This window comes from Anser anser (assembly GCF_964211835.1).
Source record: "Anser anser genome assembly, chromosome: 17".
In the NCBI taxonomy this organism is placed as follows: Eukaryota; Metazoa; Chordata; class Aves; order Anseriformes; family Anatidae; genus Anser; species Anser anser.
The window spans coordinates 1,186,551-1,207,634 of NC_139738.1; the positions used below are offsets into that span (position 1 = coordinate 1,186,551).

General features: G+C 55.4%; 1 protein-coding gene across 4 annotated transcripts in view; it reads right to left on the reverse strand.

Moving 5' to 3' along the window:
• TP73 (tumor protein p73) overlaps window positions 1–21,084 on the reverse strand; it is a 38,894-nt gene that overhangs the window by 13,882 nt on the left and 3,928 nt on the right. For 2 of the 4 annotated variants that reach the window (XM_083802583.1, XM_083802586.1), the window contains exons 1-4: window positions 20,799–20,950; window positions 18,153–18,248; window positions 17,305–17,428; window positions 9,807–10,052 (exon numbers count right to left, since the gene is read on the reverse strand). In XM_083802583.1, coding sequence (XP_083658709.1) covers window positions 9,807–10,052; window positions 17,305–17,428; window positions 18,153–18,248; window positions 20,799–20,821 — 489 coding nt within the window. In that variant the 5' untranslated portion in view covers window positions 20,822–20,950. Of the gene's footprint in view, window positions 1–9,806; window positions 10,053–14,139; window positions 16,924–17,304; window positions 17,429–18,152; window positions 18,249–20,798; window positions 20,951–21,084 lie in introns of those variants that run through there. The other 2 variants (XM_083802584.1, XM_083802585.1) reach the window with 2 other exon arrangements.

Here is a 21,084-nt window from a genome sequence, read left to right on the forward strand (position 1 = left end):
GTGCGCTCTCCCTAAGGGACAGCAAAATGCGTGTCCTGTTCGGGCTCCAAGCAGAGAGGCAAACAGGTGCCTCTGCTGCTCTCTGGTAATCTATAGTTGCTAATCTATCACCAGTAATCCAGCACAGGTGATTTATGTGCAGGCTTGTGCTGTGTAATGGCTTTGAGTTGCTGGTACTTCATGAGCTGCAGCTGAAGTGCGTGCACCTGGCTTACAGAGAGCACAGAAAGGTGCTGAGCCTTCCTCAAGCACAAAACAGGGCAGTGGCAAAGCGAAAAGCAGAACCCAGGAGACCGAAATACCAGCATTTGTCGCATGGACTGGTGCCGTCACCTTGATGCTTCACAGCCTTCTTTTTGCCATGGCCACTTCTCTGCCATCTGGGCTAAGGGCGAGCCTCTGGCTGCTCCCTCGTGTCCTGCCTGTTTGTTCACAGCTCTGCAAGCTGGCAGCAGCCGCGACTTCTGCTCTCGTCCATGCGTAAAAAGCTCCCGTTGCTGTCCCAGGCCGGGCTGCACCCCCAGGAGCGGAGGTTCCTGCGCCGGGGTGGGAGCGTACTGCGGAAACTCCTTGGCCCCCGGCCAGAGGAGCTGTCCCTGGTATGTGGGAAGCGAGCACGGCCGGGGCTGTGTCTGCGCGGCGGTGTCGGAGCCTCGGCCGGGAGCAGCACCCTGGGGACGCCCGAGTGCAGTCCCCAGCGTCACCGGTGCCGGTGCAGCAAGGCTGAAGGATGTCGATCCTGAGACTTCTTCCACACCTACACAAGTTTGAGTCTGTTCTGCCTCTGGGCACCTCCATCCTGTGCCTCCAGTTCCCGGTCTGTGCTTCGGACCGTCGGTATTGTTCTTCCAGCTCTGACTGTGTCACCTCTGTGCGCAGACGGACGTCGGACTGCCTGTTACCGTACGTCTGCGGAGCACAACAGGTTCGCCTCGGTGTGGCTTGTGGCTGACAGCACAGTACAAACAGCAAACAGGAGCAGCCTGCCCTACGCTTCCACAAACCTGCAGGATGTACGTGCCTGTTTTCTTCCTACGGTCACGGGGCTCCCGGTGTCCGCATACCCTCGTTTGCTGCAGTGAAAATACAACGGCACCTTCTGCTGCTTCCTCCCTGCCACTGTAATGTCCTGTAGTGCAAGCCCAGAGCAGGAAGAATTAACGGAAAAGCAAAATTATTTAAATGCCAGCAGTTCATCAGCATGAGCCTCTGTTTTTCTAGGGACTTGCTATCCCAAAGGGTCTCTGGATGGGACTTGTTTCACCCCTGTGTTTGAAACACAGCTGCTCTTGGGTGAGACTGAGACCCTGCTGTATCCACGCTGAACGCAATGGGACACAAACACACCGGAGTGATGAAGCCCCGCGGTGTAATCGGCCCCTGTGGAGACCCCTCAGTTCTCCTTTCCAGCAGTTACCTCGGTACCATTGCCACTGCATCCAAGGAAATGTTTTGTGCGCTACAGGGTTCAAGGGACCTCATGCCCCACAGAAATTCAGGGAGACTAATGCGGTGGCAGCTGTGAAACGGCACTGAATTAAGCCTTCAGACTGTCCGTTCACCCCCTGCAAACATCCCAGACCCGCTCTGGAAGAGGCCAGTGCCCTGCTTGGACCTGCAGCTACCACGCAGGACACGAGAGCTGGGAGAGGTGTGTTTTCCCCGCGTATGCTAAGAGCCTCGCTCAAGAAATAGCCTGAACCTTCTGCGTGGAGAGACCTAGCAGAGAAGTCCATCTGCCTGCACTCCTCCCAGGGCAGCAGAACCGCTAGGAGGATGTGTCCCAACAGATTCGGAGCTGATAAAATCTTATTTATCTTCAACTGTTGACACCGAAGCGTCTAGACTTGCCTGCTTCGGGAGGGCTGCAGCCAAGTCCTCCTTTCTCTCTTGAAGGAAATGATTTGCTCAACAATTACTTTTTCCACAAATCCTCCCCCCTCCTCCCTACCAGCCTTCTCCTCCTCCTCCTTTACATTCCACTCTCCTCATTAGCTCTACTCAAGACGTGTCCAGGACTGCAGTCAATGGATCCCAATAAAGCCACTAGCCTGGCAAGAGAGAGAGAAGAAAAGTGCTGCCTCCGGCTGCTAATTTCCTTGCACTCCCTAGCAAGCAGCTGCGGAGCTGCATCCTGGGACAGGTTTGGACAGATCGCAGCGGAGAGGTGATAATAATGTGTCTGTCATCTTCCCCCGACATGTAGCATCTTGCAAACCGCAAATACCGTTAACCGGCTCGGACGAATCTGTTACGACAGATCCTGGAAGACATGCCGACTGCAGGGCTTATTTTTCCCTTTCTAATTTTTTTTAATAACCATTTTTTAATCACTAGCCTATACAACTTCTCACTGAGTTGGAAATTCCTCCCGGCGTGACCTCGCTGCCCGTTTGCTACGAGCTGGGGTTCGCATACGCCCGGAGCATCACCGGTGCCGAAGAGGAAAGCCCCCACGGGTGCCGGACACATCGGGGCTCGGCGCGGAGGTGCTGTGCCGGGGGTGGCTGTAAGGGGCTGCGACAGCACCCACTTGCCCGCATGTCTCTGTGGCACGGTGATGGGACCTGGGCTTTTCTCCAGGTGCCTGCAGAGCCCCGGTGTTCTTCTACCTTCGTTATCGTGCTGCTACTCCTAATTAAAATCCCTTGGTTCACCCCCAAAGGACTCCTCTCCCTTCCTTCCCCGGTGCGTACATCCCTAAAATAACTGCCAGCCAGGATCGCTGCCTTTCTTACTCACCGCCTCAGCAGCCAGCGCTGGCGCACTGGGGGATTTTTTAATCGTTTCTAGTAAGTCTGCCTCCTCTACGCATCTGGGTACTTGGGTCCTCTGACCAAGCCCACACCGGAGCTCAGCATCATCCAAAAAGGAGACCAGAAATCTACCAGCTCGGTTATTTCATGCTGCGTTACGAAGACTGGACGTGGGACGGAGCCAGGGAGGAAGGGAAGGCGAGCCCGCATGGAGCCGTCTCCTCCAGGGTCCGCTGCTGGCTCCTCTGGGCGCGCACACGGGGGAGCAGCCCAGGAACTGCTGCGGTGCCCAGCTCCGCACGGCATCTCCTCCTCCAGGCAGCCAGCCCGAGAAGGTGCCTGGACAACGAGGGCCCCGAGCAGCCTTGCAGGTGCAGCCGATGGGTAACGGGCTCTTCACAGAGCTCCGCGGGTCCCCACCAGCTGTGCTCGAGGTGGCACGGCTGGCCGGGGGGTGTCCTCCTCCGTGCCAGTGCCTGGCTGGGCTCCTGGCAGACCGGGAGGGAGCTGGCCAAAGCCGCTGCTGCTGCCTCGCCGCAGCATGTCCCCATCCCCTCTCGCTTCCCAGCCGTCCCCGCGGGACAGCGCTACCTTCCCGCTGGAGAGGCGGCTGCCAGCAAGTCATTCCCTTGACCTGTGCATACCATACACGTTCAAGATAGTGGGGCTGATAGTGTGATCGTGTTGGAACACCGCGCACCAAATTCCTTCGCCTTTTTTCTTAATTCCATTGTGTCTGGAGCTCCTGGAGCCTCATCCACGCCCTGCAAAGGCTCATGGAAAGCCTCCAGTGGGCTGGCTTCAATGGCTTTGGAGCAGGCTGATGCTGAGGTTGCTTTCCTATTTCTGGCATGCCAAAATACCCATGCTCTTCTGCCCAGCTACTCACATCAAAACAAAGATGTTTATGGCTCAGATGGCGAGCACCGAGCTACGCGTGCCCTTGTTCATTTCTAGGCTACTGCTGTTGTGCAGTCGCTCTCGAAAATGTGGTAAGCTGCCAGAGTTTGAAGCGATTTCTACAGATTCTCCTGAAGATTTCCTCCTCCTCTTTACGGCTGCCTATCTCAACGTACTTCAGAGAGCAACCAGCAAGGAGAACCTCCCTCCAACGACACCAGTTGTTTCCATCCTCCCCTTTCAGCTACATCAGAGGAACCATTTCAGCTCCCTGTCTCCCAGTGCAATATTTATGGAACCACCAGAACGGGGCCAGCCAAGCCCTCCCGGGGGCCGAGCACGGGATGCCGACTGGTTTGCTTTGAGCAGTTGCTCAGTGACATCCGCGGTGGCAGGGCTTCCTCACCTTGCCTCTGACCCTCTCCAGCCACGGAGCCTTTCCATCACCGGCTGTCGGTGCCCCGGAGCAGCAGGCACGATGCTGGACGTGGTCTGGGCACCACCGTGCGCGCCCACTGGGGTAAGGGGCGCCCCGTTCCCTGCGTAGCGTGGGGCTCGTCCCCCTCTTGCAGCAGAACAAGCCCCCAGCTGCCAGCACCGAGGCCTTGCCCCTTTGCAGCCAGGCCACGGGAGGCCAAAGACCCCATTAACGCTTCTGCGAGTATTTTAAAGGGGAGGGCGCGCTGATCCACCTCAAAGCAGACTTGAGAAAAATACTAATTATCTATCAGTTACCAGCTGGCCGGCGTGGCGAGGGGCTGCCTGCGAGAAAACAGCCAAGATCGGCTCGCGGCTCTTGCATGTACGGGCAGCTCCGGGGAACCGAGAGCCCTGATAGCTTCCAACAAACAGGCAGGCTGCCGGCGTGCCTCGTCTTGCACAGCCCCAGCTCCCTGTCCTCCTCCCAGCCCCATCGGCACAGCCTGCTGGAGGGGGGCTTCGAAAACCTTATTTTCAGCATCTGTTCTTCGCTCTCTGCTGATAAGAGGCCATTAAAAATGAAAACGAAGGCGGTGGCAGCCTTGAGGGCTTCGTATGGAACAGGCTAGCACAGTGACTTCGCTTCCGAGTTCGGTGCGATTCCCAAAAGCTGGGCTGGATGCGGTGGTCAGGGCCAGCACGGGGACTCAGGACCCCCCTGCCCACCAGCTGCCTGGCATCCTTTTGCAAAAACAGAGCTGTTTCTAGCAAATGGGGGCCCCCAAATTCATTCTCAAAGTCTTCAGCTCTATCCATCTGTCCATTTCATAAATTCACCTTTTTAAGGCTAGAAGGAACAAATTTTGATCCTCTGGTTGGATTTCCTGCACTGCTTGCCTAAGCCCCGTGCCTACTCATCCTGGATGGAGCCAACAATATCTGCTTGAAGTAGAGCTTATCTTTCAAAAGATATGTAGACTCTTAATTTAAATACTGCACGAGTTGGAGAATCCACCACATTCCTTGGTAAATTGTTCCTATGGTTAATTATCCTCACTGCTAAAAAATTTCCACCGTGTTTCTAGTCTGAATTTGCCTGGCTTCAGCTTCCAAGCACTGGATCTCATTATGTCTTTCTCTATTAGATTAAAGAGCTGTCTGCTATCAGAAACCATCTCCTGTGCAGGTACTTGCAGACTGCGATCAAGCCACCCTTACTCTTCTCTAGGAGACCTTTTATGCCGTACGGTATCTCCCTACAAGGCATCTGTTCCAAATCTTTCATCTTCTTTGGATCTCCCTCCCAAACCTTTTCTATTTTGTCAACAGGCTGTTTGAGGTGTGGACACGAGCTGAGCACACGCTGCGGCCGTGGTCCCGGGGGTGCCGTGGTTGGAGGCAGCCCCGCTCCCGGTCGGTGACACCGTCCTGCCCAGACCACCCGCGGCGTGGAGAGCTCGTGTCCACGTGGATTCTCATCCAGGAGCCCTACGCTCTCGGGATTCTCCCTTCCTAAATGTGGGAGCCACGTTCACCTCGCTTTTGTCTCACCTCTTTGCCATTGTTTGCTTGAGCTGCACATACAGGTCTCCGAGCCTGCGGGTAACTGCGTGGTAGGGCTCCATGGGACCGCAGAATATGGGATGTGATTCCCTGCCACGTTCCCTTTTCCAGCTGTGACCTATCCATCGGTGTGAACTGTGCTATCCGAGGATGGATAACTGTAAGTGTCCCAGAGGAACATCCTCCAGAGGGATTCAGGCTAAACCCTTCAAAAATAGGAGTGTGTTAGGCTACATGCTATGATTGTATCAAAAAAACCATGTCAAATCTTTTGACAAGGCTGTTTACACTGAACTACTTGGGTTGGCATTGCCTGTGCTCCGCCAGTTGGCTGGATTGTCAACAGTTCAGCCCAATATTGCAAGAGGCTGCTGGAGCTGCTGGTCTGACAAAGCCTTGCTCTCGTGGTGGATTGCTCCCCGGGGCTCTGAAATGATGCGGGACAAAGCCGTGCAGGGGAATTTGTGGCTTGGAGCTTTCTTAGTGTGCATCATTTGGTGCAGTGAGTCTTAAAATATTCAGAAGCCATGAAGCTTCCTTAGACACCAATGAAATAGCGAATGTATTTTACCGCTTTTTCTTTCCACGTGCAAACCATGCACGTCCTTTATCACACCAGGATTGTTAATTCAGCGACTCTTGGCAAGGATTGGGCCATTACTGAGCTGTCCGGTGTCACTGTCCCCGGTCCTACTGACCACAAGTTTCAGCTTTCATTGCCAGGTGCCTGTATTTCCTAACAGCTTTCCTGTTCTTCCTTGCATGTCTCTGTATTCATGTTCACAACTTATGCGGAGAATCACGCTGCATACAAACATCAGTATTTGTATACCGACTGATGGGCAATATATAACGTACGATGTTTTGCTGAATTCGTCCCTGCTCTCAACCAGGATGGATTCTTCAGACGGCAGTTTCAATGCAGATTTTGAGCTGAGAGGGAGGAAGGAAGCGGCCCTCTCTTCCAGCACAAATATACAGCGGCACGGCTGGGACAGGAGTGGCAGCAAATCCGACTGTCAGCGCGGCAGGACCTCGGGCAGGCAGCGCCCTCAGGGAGCCGGGCAGTCTGCGGTCCCTGAGAGGTCCTGCGGTGCCGCTGTCTCAAACCAAGCATCCCCCACGCTGTCCTGGGTGCAAGGCACTGCTGGCCCTCCTGCTCGCCGTGAGGCTCAGCAGTGGTGCAGTGAAAGCTAGGCTGGGGCTCAGAAATGTCAGCTCCTGGCGCTGGCTGGTGGGGCGCATCCTCTGCGGGGCACGTACGGCTGCCCACAGAGTGTTTGCCAAGGATCTCTCGTGTCCCAGGGCTTCCCCGAGGTTAGTGTAGCACTGGGTGTTCCAACATCCAAAGGAGATCTTAATGCAAAGGCTTGAGAATAAAAGCCCTTCCTGATCAGCACAGCTCCCAGCAGGACACAGCAGCTACGGGATCGCAGGCAGCACAGGGCGATGCTCAGACAGGCTGGGCTACGTTCAGCAAGAGTCAAAGACCCTGGTTCCCAACCACTTCTTGTCTGCAGAGCTCTGTGCTCGTGACAAGGCTTTGGACAGGAGTCAGCGCTGTGCAGGTGATGCCCAGCGCAGACTTCAGCAGCTGAACCAGGACCTGCCAGACCCTCTCCTCCCAGCCTGCCCCAGGAGCGCTGGGGCTCTCGCAGGCTGGGATGCAGCCACCAGCAGGACGCGGCATCACCACCGAGGATGGCTCCAGCGGGGGAGAGGTGCTGTCACGGGCTTGCTAACTGCGTGGGACCAGCTCGGGAAGCCTCTTGCTGCTCCCTCCTTTGCCGTTTTGGGGACAACCAGTCAAAAAGCCCTTTGTGGCTTTTTCAGTTTACTTCCTGCAGTTGCAATGCACCTTGTCTGGGATAAGGGAAGGGTCTTACTACTACGTTAAAGGTGAGCACGGTGTATTTTCAATCGGTGCACCCTCCATATTTTGGCATGCACCAACCTATCCTGCTGACAGCGCTGCCCAGGGGTATCCTGCAGTGCCCAGCCTGCCCCAGCCCCACAGACGTGCCCGCTGCATCCCCCAGCTGCCTCCCAAGCCTGTCCAGCCAGGGACAGTAGCAAGCAAGCACACGACATTTCCCTGTCTCTTCCCTCCACATCAGGACAGCGGGGTGAGACACACTGCACCGGTGTGTGTTTGGTTTCCATTCCGATATTCTGCTTTCCAAACCCACACCAAGGAGCACAACTGTCTCCTTTGGTTCTTTACCCATCACGGCTGGCATCACCCCGAGTGGTTCAGCAGGATGTCCTGGCTCGTGGCTGCTCCTCTCTCTGGATGCCTCTGTGGTTTTGAGGCACGGGAACACCTCTTTTGAACACCTCTTTTCCTGTGCAGCTTTACACTTAACTGGCAGGAGCTATCCCCCAACACGGGTACGAGTGGGATGGAGCCACCTCCTACCCCGAAGACCTTCAGACCTAACAAATGCATCCTTTAGCAGCAGCTTGCAAGGAAAGACTGAAAAAAGTGATGGACCAACCACTTCCAGGAGGGCAAGCTGTATCTAATCACGGTGCTCGTCCCAGCCACGGGTCAGCACAAGTCAGCAGTGAAGCCGCAGCCTCGGCTGAATTCAAGTGCCGGTTCGCTGACAGCTTGCTGGAGACGTGGCTGCTGCAGCGAGCCGAGCTGTCAGCGCGGTGCTGCGCTGCTCCGCTCTGCCCTCCCTTGGGGGGGAGGCAGGGACTCCTCACCCTGCCCGGGGGGACCTACGCTGAGTGCAGGGAGCGGTGTCACCGTCCCTGCAGCACCGGGGGCGGGCAGCACCCCGACAGGGGGCTCCTCTTGCCCAGGTCAGCTCCTGGTTTCACAGGAGGGACGGACACAGCGCTGAGGAGGCTGCTGCAGGCTGTCCCATCCCACCCCACCCTATCCTGTCCCATCCCATCCCATCCACATGCTCCGTGGGCACAAGTCCCAGCGCTGTGCCAGCACCCACAGGGCAGTGAGCTCGCCGCGTCCCTGCACAAAAGCATCCCAAGACGCTTCCTACTTTCTATGGAAAGGACTTTCTTAGCAATTAAACACATCAGCTTCCAAAAATAAAAGTCATTATCGCACCTTGAGCTGACGCATCGCCCCTGGTGGGTTCTGCCCGTCTCACCATAACGTCAAATGACAGCCTCAGAGGAAGCCCGGTCGCTCCCTCTTTGTGTCACTTGCCTCATCTCAGCCTCTCTGCTCCGAAACATTCCCTAAGGAGCACGAACGCCCGCCACAGGCATGCCCACGAGGAGCTCTTGCAGGCGTTCAGGTGGCAGTGAGGAGGGCTAAAGGCGCTCGCCGCATGGCAGGGAAACCTCCACGGCAGAAATGCCTCTGGTAACAGCTGCAAGTGCTGCTGTTAAAAATACAGACAGCATTACACAAAACCGGGAGCCAGACTTCATGACCTTTTTTCCACAAAAACAGCTGTCCTACGCTCAGGCTAATTCTTGATCGGTGCAGAGGACTCCCCTCCCTGGCTGCGGACATGCGGGAGGACTTTTGGCCCAAAGCTGTGCTTCAGCTCCGAAGCACCAAGGTGCTGAGCCCACATCGCAGGCGCATGATGCTGTGCAGCCATCCCTTTGTGGTTAAAAATCTACGTTGTTATTTTGTTGTGACTTCTAGAGATCGAGTTCCTCTTCTGATACAGGATGAACGGGGACTATACATGAAAAGCAAGAACTTAAGACAAAGCTAAGAATGGCCCCATCAGATCACAGCAAAGGTCCAGCTCACCTCCTGCCTCGCCTCTGACAGCAGTTGCTGGGAAATGCTTCGGGAATTGCCACGAGAACGCGTCAGGCACTTCTCCCTGTGCGTTTTTCCAGCTTTGTGATGTTTATGGACATTTATCCTCACTTTAGGGAATTCCTGCACCGGCGGTTATATTCAATCACCACGTTTAACGATCCGTTTGGGAAAACAAACGAAAACCAGCTTAAAAGCAAGCCCTGACGTTTCCTGCACGCTTTGCTTTTCAGGGTCACCTGTGCAGGCAGAGCCCCCCGCATTTTAGGCTGCGCACGAGCCAGCGTGCCCTGTGCATCCCGCCGCGAAACAGCACCCGGGCACGCGCTCACGTGTCTGCGGCAGGCTGCCCGAAAACGCAACCTGGAGCAGCAAGCATCTCTCCGGGGGGGCGAGGAAGGCATGCAACTTACTGTCCAGGTGGCCGACTTGGCGGTGCTGGATTGCTGGAAGGTCACCTCGAAGTGGTGGGGACCCGGGTAGTCGGTGTTGGAGGGGATGACGGGAGCTGGGGACATGGCGTCGAAGGTAGAGCTGGGCTGCGAGTAGGGCGAGTGCGTGGGGACATTGGAGGTGTGCTCGGAGCTGTAGGGGCTGGTGGAGGCTGCTCTGCTGCCGATGCTCTGATCCATGCTGTTGTTGAGCAAATTAAACTGGGACTGGAGGAAGGGAAAAGGGGAGGAGGGAAAAAAAGAAAACACCAGCCAGTTTAGAGACATGGAAACCTCAGCTGCACTTCTTCAGGACTTCGGGTGTCCTGTTACAGCCTCCTTAAAGGGCCAGCGTGCGGGGAGCCAGGGGAGCTGTTCTGGGTCGGCGTGGTTTGTAAACAGGCCACCACTTGTGTCAAGGATGAACCTAATGCGTGTAAGTCGCCCCCTTCTACCAGCCTCGTCCTCACCGGAGGCAGCCAGATGCCGAGACCCCCGGATTTCTCGCACGTTTGGCTGCGGATAACTTTTTTGTTAGCAGGGAGCAGGCACGCGTTTTGGGGGTTTTGCTAGGATAGGAGCAATGTCCTATTGCACCGAGCGGGGGGAACGATGACCATTAGACTATGAATTCTGCTAGGCGAGGACAACAGAAAGGCTCTTTTTGTCCCCAAAGTTAAGCAGGTTCTCAGAGGTTTCCGGAACCCCACCAGACCCATCAAGGTTACTCATTGCCAGTAAAGGACTGCTCAGTGCCGCACCTCCACTGCAGGAACACCAGCCAAAACCATGCCCCGTAAAGCAGGGCCAGACCTCACGCAGGGCAGGAGGGGACCGAGGGTCCCGCAGCACTGCTGGGAGCCACTGGGAGCTGCTGGGAGCCACTGGGAGCTGCTGGGCTCCGTCTGGGATGCGGGATGCCGGCTGCCCCGAGCGAAGACCTCGCTCCTGCAGCGGGAAGGAGATGCCCTCTCCCCAGCAGCCGGGGCTTCGTGGTGCTGTGAATCGCCTGCACGGCTCTGGCGCCCGGCGCTAGCCCCCGGATGCCTCCAGCTGGACCCTGCGAGCAGCTCAGCCTCTGCAGAGCCCTGCGTGGCGGCACTGCCCGCCCGAGCTGCTCGGTACCTGAAACCTCTGGGCAGCCGCCTTCTTTGCCAACAGATCGTTCCCATCGCATTGCTGAAAATCCGACCTGTTATCCAGGCATACTTTCTGCATTCATTCACTTCTCGTGCATGTGCGTGTGCGCACCGTTTCTGGAAGGATTTCCCTGCCATGAGTACGAAGAAGGAGCTCTGAATGGTGGTTTGTGTAATTCATTTCATAGCTGGGGTGTTTGCTTTTAGTGGCTTTCACTGATGCAAGTTTAATTTGGGGAAAACCTCAAACCTACAAAGTGCATAAGCTGTGATGCAGCACACTGCAAATAAGGTCACAGAGCAAACTTACCTATTTACACATCTACTGGCTCTTGTTCCATGCACACTGGGCCAAAACCTGGCTTTTTACTTTTTATTCTTATTCATCTTCTGAACAATTATCATCAGATATTTCCAGTAAAAAGCTGGCAGCTCTTTTATCTGCAGGTGTAGCCTCAGCAAAAGACATTCTCAAAATTAGTGTGGCTAAAATGGCCTTAACCTTTCATCTGAAAATCAGACCTTTTTTTTTTTTTTTTTCCTTTTTCTGTGGTAGACAGGTAAACTAACACTCAAAAGAGAGAAAAAAATCCCAAAGTTGGCTGCTTCGCCAAGCAGGTAGAATGTTTTTCCGCCAAGTCTGCAATCCCCGAATTGCTCAAGGGCTGTCCCCCCGGCTGCTGAGCACCACCGAGGGCAGCCCTGGGAAGCCAGGAGTCACCAGAAGGCAGCGATGCTTGCCAGCCCTCCCCTGGCCACGAGCAGCAGGCTCGGTGATCTGCCTTTTCCCTCGGCAGGCTGCCGGGCTGCGAGGCTCACAACTTAGGAATCAAGAGACGTGTTTTGACTTGGGAGCCAAACCTCACCCAAATGCGTACGATGTATAATGGCTTAAACGCAATCAGCCTTCTCCAGGAAAGTTCTCCTGTTGTCTGCATCTCTCGCAAGGTCGTTGGAGTCTGTGACTAACTGGAGGAATGCTGAACAAGATCCGACTTGCTTTTACAAATACAGCCATTTTCTCCCCTAAAAACATGTGCATAAACCCCTCTATTCCTCCTCGCTGCTCTATAAATAGCCCTGCTAACGATAAACAACGCCCATCCGGGCTTTCCACGATCCCTGACTTCACCTGGAGAAAAATTTACAAGAAACTTCAGCAAAATGGGAATTAAAAGTGCCCGTGGAGAGCCGCTGGCACCCAGCTGGGAGCCTGCCCCGCCGCAGCCGGCTGCCAGCAGGACCCCAGGGACGGCGCAGCCCTGGTGACCGGTGACACTCGGCGGGGCTGGGAGGTGTGAGGCACATCGCACAGGAGGAGGAACACAAGAGGAAAAAGGATTGTTATTTTTTAGGGGAGCACTGCGAAAGCGCAGCCCGAACAACCCGTGGAAATTGAGATTGAACCGTTTTGTTCTCCTGCAGTGACCGGGACATGGAAGGGCTGCAGGGAGCACGCGGAGCACACGCCCTGTACCCAGCCACGGGCGGTTCTTTAGGAATGAACAGGGAGAAAGTGCACTTCCCTCGACGAGCAAACAAGCCGACTTTTAGCACTGACACTGCACACGCATGGACATAGCCAGACAAAAGCAGGCTGGGTTCGCACCGCCAGGCAGCTCAGGAGCGGGTGCCGTCCCAGTTACTCATATCCTGTCGAAATGGGAAATAAACAGGAAGCTTTTTGCCTCCTGGCGATGCCTGCTGCTCGGGAGCTAGCACTCTGGAGCTGCCGTGTAGAGAGTTAAGGCCTCCCCTGGAAATGGCAGGAAGAGTGGCTGGAAATGTGCAGAGGGAAGGGCAGCTGGAGAAAGGGGCCGACTTAGGCCATCGTCCTCAACTGCAGTGTTCTAGTTAATTTTGGTTAAAGTGAAGATGTATGACATAAAAAAGTGCTTTCTCCTAGAAAATTTATCTCCTGAACTAAGTGAATCGGGTTCCTTTGAGCCAGCTGATGCTCGGGCTATACAAAGGTGGGAGAGCCCGCTTTTGCTGATTAGAAGATCCCCTTAAGCCTTTTTCACCCCAATTACTACTATTTCTCTGCGTGTTTGGTGGGGTTTTTATAAGCAGTCTCACTAGTCTATCTGGCTCATGGTACATTCTGGTTACAAAGCAGCAGGCGAAGCCCGCAGATACCCGGCAGGGATACGCAGAGCCAAGTGAGTAAATGACTAACTCGTCTTTTAAGACCGAGTACATTTTGGAAACATTCTCTTAGCAGACCAATCCAAGCATGGGTGTTTGTGTGTATGTATGTCAACAAATCCAACGCAGTGCTTGTGTGTGTATATATGCAAATATATGTATGTGTGTTCATACACACACCTATATAAATATCCACATGGCTGCAGTAACGGCATCCCAAGCAGCAGCATTACAAAGAACCCAGTACTTACATGCTTCTACTATTCACATAAGACAAAAAGGAGAAATGAAATAATTCCTGGTTGGGAAGTGCAACGGCGCACCTTTCTGTCTATAACTGCATCTGTATCTAAGGTTTTTTGAACACCAGACAGCAGATCCAAAAACCTTTTGACTAAGAAAGCAGCCTCAGCTCTTAAGGACAGGGATGAAGCTCTGCTGCCCGCAAGCACAGGTGCTATTTCGTCTGCTCTATCCTTCCAGCCTCCAAGCCATGAAAGGAAAAGCTGCCTGGGGATGTGACACATGCCAGGAGCTGCAGTGCCTGCAGGGCTCAAGGTGCCAAGCACCTCTGGGCTCTGCAGGCAGCGTTTCCTCCTAGGGATGCTCACAGCTGCCCTTCGCCTTCAGCCGGGTTTCTCCAGTGCAGGCACACCCCGGTTTGCATATACAAGGGGTTAGGGAGCCCGTGCCCATTTACGCAAAAGGTTTAAGTCACCCTCTGCAATGCACAGCACGGGAAAACACGAGAGAAACGCGCAGCGAGCCGATGAAGCTGCAACCATCCCAAGTGGGCACAGCTCATTCTCCTCATGCTGCCGACTGCCTCCGGTGCAGAGAGTGCCGGGTCCCAGAGGTGGGCCCCTCCGGAGCCCCGTGTCCCCGGCACATCCTGGGCAGCAGCAGCACGAAGGCTCCGCGAGCAGAGCCAGGGCACGCGGCCGCAGCACGCTCCTGCCACGGCGGCAGGGCACGACTCCAGGCAAGGAGCAACAAGGCAAAACCTGCTAGCAAAGAGAAGCACCTACCGTGGTATAATGCTGCATCGGGTCGCTGATGTACAGCATTTTAGTCTTCGTGGGAGTTACAGACCAGTGGAAACCTTCCCGCCAGAGGAGTCATGGGGTCGGGGGGCGATGGAGCAGGCGGCCGGGGAGCTGCGGTGCCGGACCATGGGGAGCGGGGCCGCGGAGGCAGTGCCAGGGATGCTGCGCTGGCCACCTGTGTGCGGTCTGTTGGCTTTTTTGCTTTTTTCATCTCCCTTAGTTCTGTCAACTAGCTGCATCCAACAACAAAACGGGGCCCACCCCCTTCTGTCCCTCATGACTATTCATTAAAGCGCGGGGCAGGCCCCAGCTTGCCCAGCGATGGACTAGGCTGTACCAACCATCCCCACCGAGGGGAGCGGGGGTCCTGCTCCGTAATTAAACCCAGCTGGGCTTAATTCCGGAGAGCCGCTTGCAGCGTCGCTGGAGTCAAACCCCATCCCCAGAGAAGCCTTTCTTCACAGACCGGGGTGGCTGTGGCTGGGATAACTCCAGCTTGTACTCGTGGAGCTGGACGTGCCAGTCATGGCCATCACTCTGTCCTTCTGTCCCTCCATCCACCCCAGCCTGGGCCCTGGGGGGTGTCTTTCAGGTGCACCCCAGTGGCATTACAAACCCCATCAACAGCTCGCATCAGGGCTCTCCTGGCTCGAATCGTCCTGGAGGTCCCATTGACAAAAACACCCGGAGGCCAGGTAGCCACCCGTGCCCCAGCGCCGCAAGCCTTACATCTGCCAATAAATGCTCTTCTCCTCCCTGCCATCCTGTCCTATTTCACTGATTTGTTTCACCGAGAGATGTTCCGAAGAAGCCTCACAAGGTTAGATGTTTACCCAACATCTGGCTGAAAGCAGGGCACGACATCAGAAGCAGCAGGACCGCCGGCTACAGCACAAACCCCGCGATGAGTCAGGTTTCCTTATGACTCGAGGCAGGGGCTGGAATGGTCCTCACTTCAGCCAGAGCCCGCTGCGGAAGTCTGCGTCTTACAGCAGAGGGGGAATTCAAAGAGTGGTGGGCTGTATTGTCAACGATGGAGCCAGTGTGGATCACCCCCCTGTCTACACCGGTGTGCATGCACAGACCCGTGCACAGCCAGCTCGCAGCAGCACCTAGGCAAAGCCTTAAGCACTGCACAAGCTGCCGGTCCTGAAGCTGGGAAAAAAGTAAGGGTGGCTGAGGAGCTGTTCACATTTAATTACAGCAGTTCCTCCCGCAGGACCCTGAGATGTTTTACAGGTTCGGTGGAGCGATCCAACGTCCATGTGTTGCTGACACGGAGCGCCCCAGCCGCCTGGAGTCCAGTCACCGAGCACGGGGGTGTCCTCCGGGCAGCCACCGAGCACCAGCCCCAGAGCCAGGAGCTGCAGCACCACTGCTCCCCACGTGTTTGCCTCTGGCATCCTCCGGATACCGCCGGTACTCAGCAGCTGCTCCTTCCCTGGTCCCACCTCCGCGGCAGGCTGGCTGCATCACTTCACCTGTGCGTTTATTTTTATCCACGTCAGCCTGCCACACTTCCCGGTGACAGCAGCTAGCAGGAGCTCGCTCCGGGCTCAGCACTACAGCATGTAGTGGTTGCACGATGGGGCCAATACAAATATTTACTGCTGGCTCATTACTGTGAGCGAGGGCCAGGAGCTGGCTCTGCCTCTCTGCTCGTTGCCCCTGCGAGCCCGCAGCCCGCTCACAGCGAGCGTCTGCTGCGGGTGGCCTCGGTCACGGCGGCGATGCGGAGCCGGGCGGCCAAACATCAGTGCCGGGGCAGCTCCACGGTTATTAGCACAGGGGGCTCCACCTGAGCCGTCTGCCAGGCTCAGGCTCCTGCCCCGCTGCAGACAAAGGCCCGCAAGAGAGGGAAAGTAAGCTAAAAGCGAGGGAAAAGGGAGCTGGGGGAGGGGATGCAAGCTGGCGAGGAGGGAAACGGGGGCTTTGTGGAGGGAGATGCTGAAACGGCCAGAGCTGCCTCATGCTGGGGAAGGGATGGATGCTCCCGGGAGGCCGCAGGGCTTGGGAGGAGCGTGAATGCGGCAGCACATGCTCTGGGAGCATTACAGAGGCTCCCGCTGCCTTTGAGATGTCTGGTAGAGGATTTTTAATGCCTGGCTGGGCAGGGGGAGATCCTGATGCCAGATGGGCAGTGGTTACACTGTGCGAACCAAGCCCTCGGCTTTCAGAAGAGATGGCAAGCTGATCTCTGTGAAGGGTTTTATCCCTGGTGCACCTCCAGCACTCAGGAAATGAAAAGAGAAGCATGGCCTCTGCAATTTTAAAACCGAGTAATCCTGAGGAGCCCGTTCCTGACAGAGCACATCCTAACCAGCAAATCGGAGAGACTTTTTGTTACCGAAGACAGTCCTTCCTGCCGTGCTCTTCCCCTCTGAAGGTCCGTTCAGAAGGCCCCACCGCAGCAGGGAATGACGTGGCCCTCCAGAAGCCCTGGCTGCAGAGCAGCTTGCAAACAACTTTTACTACACAGCATGTTTATACCTGAGCAAATTATACTCTATTTCTGTCGAGGTACTCAAGCTCCACCGTCGTCACAGCGCAGAAGCCCTGCTACATGTTTAAGCAAGCAGGAGGAAGATGCAAGTGCCCAGCACAGAGCCTGCTTCCTACAGTCACTGTGACCATGCACTTTACCTCGGCTGTGAGAGCTGCCTTCTTGCTTCCCAGCCCCAGAACTGCGACTGTCGGTGCTGCTGTTGAGAACGGCCTAGAGGATGAGCAGACAGCTTCTGCTGCTGCTGCACCTGAGGAGTATTTCATTGGCACTGCCCCAACTTGGCCAACCAGCCACTGAAACTCCACCTGACAGAAATATCATGGCCATGCTGGCAGAAGCAAGATTGCAATAACCTCAGCCTAGTGTTGTCTGCTTGTCCTGCCAGGCTGTTAAGATGCAAATCCTTTCCAAACAGAGGAGAGTCCAGAAAAATCTATGAATACGTACCCACTATTTTACTGAGCATTTTACCATAGGGCTGCAAAACTGTAGCACATCCCTTATCAGACACTAAACAAATAATATCAGTGCTGCACCTGTAGTGTTTCTGTTTGGTTTATGAATCACCAAGTTCCCATTTTCTACCCTAAAGGCACCCAGTCACCAGCAGGAAGACAAGCCTGTATGTGACATACACTCACCATCACCGAGTCGTTGATGCCTCTCAGCTGGAAGACGTCCATTGTCACCTCCGTGCGGTTGGAGACCTCGCTGCTGCCTGCATGGCTGGACGGAGGGAGGTCGAAGTAGGTGCTGTCTGGTTCCCTGTGAGAAAGCGATGGCAGACGGTCAGCTTTCCAGCTCTCCAGCACAGCCTGCACCGTTTCGAAGGGTCACAGATCACAATAACAGGCCGTGCTCAGCCCAGGCTGGTCAGTGCTGGCAGATGCCCTCTCCCCAGCACGCTGTGCTACAGGGGCATGGGCAGGGGCTGGTGCTGTGCTGCTGGGGCCAGAGGAGCTTCCATCAGGCAAAGTACAACGGACGTGGGCTGCTCCTCTCTAAGCAGAGATGAGTCAGTCTCCTCTCCCCAGCTGCTGTGGAGGCATTACTGACCCTGCTGCCCGAACACCTTCGTTTCCTCGAGCAAAAAGCGTGCCCAGATGCTGACCTCTGATGTACAAGAACACCCTTTGTTGCGTTCGTTCCTTTGGATTTATGTTGCGTGTTGGAAATACTGCTGGTTGCACAACCCTTCTCAGAAACAGTTTCCAAAACCTCTGTGGGGCCCTGCATTCGGTGTACGCAAACTCCCCAGCCTCTGACTGTCTAGCATCACCAAGGCAAAGGGGTTTGGGAAATGAAATAGTCTGAGCAGAGAGACTGGAGCCTGGGAGCAAAATTCTGAATGCAGAAAAGGAATATGTGAAAACTGGAGCATGTGAAAGAAACTTGTCTCCCTCCAGGCCGTATTGATGAGATGTGCTAACACAGATTGCACAGCAAAGGGGCACCGCTGCCTCAACACAAATGATCAAATACCACTTACAGTGTGCTCCAGAGGTGCTCAAACGTTGTACCTTCATCAGCTGGAGACGACTCAGACATCTTTGCAGAGGGGGAGTCTGACAAAGGATAAATCACTCTAGGGGCAAAGAAAAACAACAAGGTTAGCATTGCTGGAGAGCCATACCTGATCGAGGGGGGCAGCAGGATTCCCCCACAGCCGCTCAGTGCCTTCCGTCAGCACAGCGTTGGCTTCTGGTTTTGCACAGAGAAAGGCCAGCGAAGCACCACGGCCGTGTCCTTGCAGCAGCCCTCTGGCTGCAGGAGCTTTCTCGTAAGGGTGGTATTTCGGGTGATGACAGCATTCTTACACAGATGTGGGTATTTTGGAAAGGGCCAAAGTGGCAGGGTGCTTGGATGTCAGCCCATTTCTGCGAAACGCTGATCCTGTGACTCAGGGCTCCCATCTGAGATGCTTACAGAGCGCTCCAGCAGCGTTCAGCACTGCCACACGCGGCCTCCCCAGCCCTGGGGTACTCTGACAGCTATTCTTAGCAATCGCTTTGGACCAGGTTCATTCAGAAAAGGGCTTAGATTTCTCAGATATACCAAACTCTCAAGTATGAGGCCTCTGAATAAAACCGAAACCTCAAGTTAGGTAGCAAACAAAGTCTTACAGTAAGAATCAGAGCCCAAGGCGCCCTTGGTGCTGCTCCCCTGAGAGCGCCCTGCCTGCCCGGCTGCTCAGTGGCCAGCAGAGGAGGGGGGAAACCCTCTGCTGCAAAGCTGGTGCACGCGGGGCAGACCTTTGTGTCCCTGAATCAAGGCAGTGCCAGGAGTTCAAGACAAGGGCTGGCCCCCGTAGGCTGCTGTACGGAATCTCCACCTGCTCCGAGCAAGGCAAGGCAGGAAGGCAGGAGCACCGAGCACCGGAGCTCAGGCGTCTCCAGTACCCAGTGGCAACTTCAGAAGAAGCCTGCCTGTGCTCTGTTATGGTGTAGCTCCTGGAGCCTGGTTTGTCCATTTTAGGCACAGTACAATTTTTATCCCAGGAATGTTATTTGCCAATAGACTAACATATTCTTCTCGTGAACATTTAGTTGCAAATACCCAGAAATCTGTAAAGGCATAAAGACAGCTCGGTAAACTCACACAGGAGACACAATACAGCACCCTTCAATTTACTTGTTCAGACATCAGAATGACTTTCCCAATTCTAAGCAGCTTGCAAATATTATTGAATGTTATATTATGCTTTCCAAGCAAACCAAGGCAGAAGTGTTGCCTCTCCTGTAAAGGTACAGAAGTACTGCTGAGAGAAGTGCACCATTTACCCAGAACTTCATACAGGAAATATGTGGGAAAGCCAGCTCGGTGAAAGTTTTCTGAATGCTGCTGTGCTGCACAGCCACCGAGCCATCCTTCATCCCGTCTGCTCCTCCTGCCCCTGGCCGTGAGATCGGGAGGGAGATGTCCCACCTGCAGAGCAGCCACGCGATGGGACGGGCACCTACACCTGCGCCGAGTGCTCAGCAGTGCTCCTACTTGCTCCTATGGCCAGGCTTTTTTATGGTGAACAGGACCCACAGAAGAAACCCACCAGAAATATGTATGGCTACGAGTGCCCATGGGTGGCCACCGTCTGGTCCTGCTTTGCAAAAGCGTGGTTCTGTAAGAGCAAGGGCGATCTGTGGCTGCTCCAGAGCCTGCAGACATGCTCAGATGGAAAAGGCAATGCACAGGAGGTGCTTCAGGCGCTGTAACCCCCAGGGAAGCCGCATTGTTTGCCAGCACGACCTGCTCTTTGGAGAAACGGGTGATGATACGTGGCAAAACCCGCTGTGACCGCATGGACGGAGCACGCCTGGCTCAGCTGCAATGTGCCGGGAGCCACAGACAGCCCGAGGGCCCACAGCATCCCGGCCTCTTTCTCTGAGCGTGCCGGGGCCTTTCCTGGGTGCCTGTGCCCCCTGCCAAGCCCGCGGGAGAGGCAGCGTGTTGCAGAGGGCCGGGCTGCAGCCATCTTGAGCAGCCTGCTGCCTTCCTCTGCCCGCAGCCGGGCTGCGCGACCATCCTCCTCCTCCCCAGGAACCACAGGGACGGCTTCCCTGCCCCTCCTAACACACACACACGGCCCAGCCGAGCCCTGGCTACTCCTTTTACCCAACCGAGGGTTACCATCTTGTTTCAACTCAGTACCGCCGTGTAATACTGAAAGCCCGAAGGCTTCCTGCTCTCCGATCTCAGGCTGCCGGCCGCAGAGAGCAGCCGCTTTCCGAGCGGGCGATGTTTGGGTGAGCCCAGCTGCGGGGCCGGCCTCGGGGCCCTTTCCGTGGGCTCTCTGAGTCAGCTGGAGGCTGGGCGGCTTCGGGAGCAACAGGCGCTGTATCAGGCGTTAAAACGAAAGCAGGGTGGTGTCCCCTGAAAGTTGACCCCCACGCTGTTTTTTTGCCACATCTGTGACTCACCTGAGTCACACAGCGCCTGCAGGTGCTCTTCCAGGAGGGCTCGGCACAGCAGCAGAGAGCTCGCTCCCCACACGTCTGCTCGCAGAAGAGCCAGCTCGTGAAAGTCTCGTGTCCACCCACCCCTCCTCATCCCACGAGTAAATGGAGAGAAACAAAAGGATGGAAGCAGCAGTTCTGAGAAAAGCTTAGAGCTGCCGCGGGGCTTCTGCTGGGGGCCTTACCCTGTATCCATGTTGCTTTCCATGGCCCAAGGTGTCGGCAATGTCAAGAACGAGCCAGGCCTTTTCTTTCAGCAGAGAAAGCACCTCTGCACCGCCCCGTGCTGTGTGGTCATGATGGGTGACACCAGCTCTAACCACGTGGCTGCACTCGCTTTCAACAGAAAAAAAATCTGAATATTTTAAGGGCGTTTTGGAAGTTCCCTTTCTCTTTCAAAGCACAATCGGTGTTTGCAAAGCCAGGCCAGCGTCCTCTCACACCCAAACACTTACACTCCATGGTACAGAG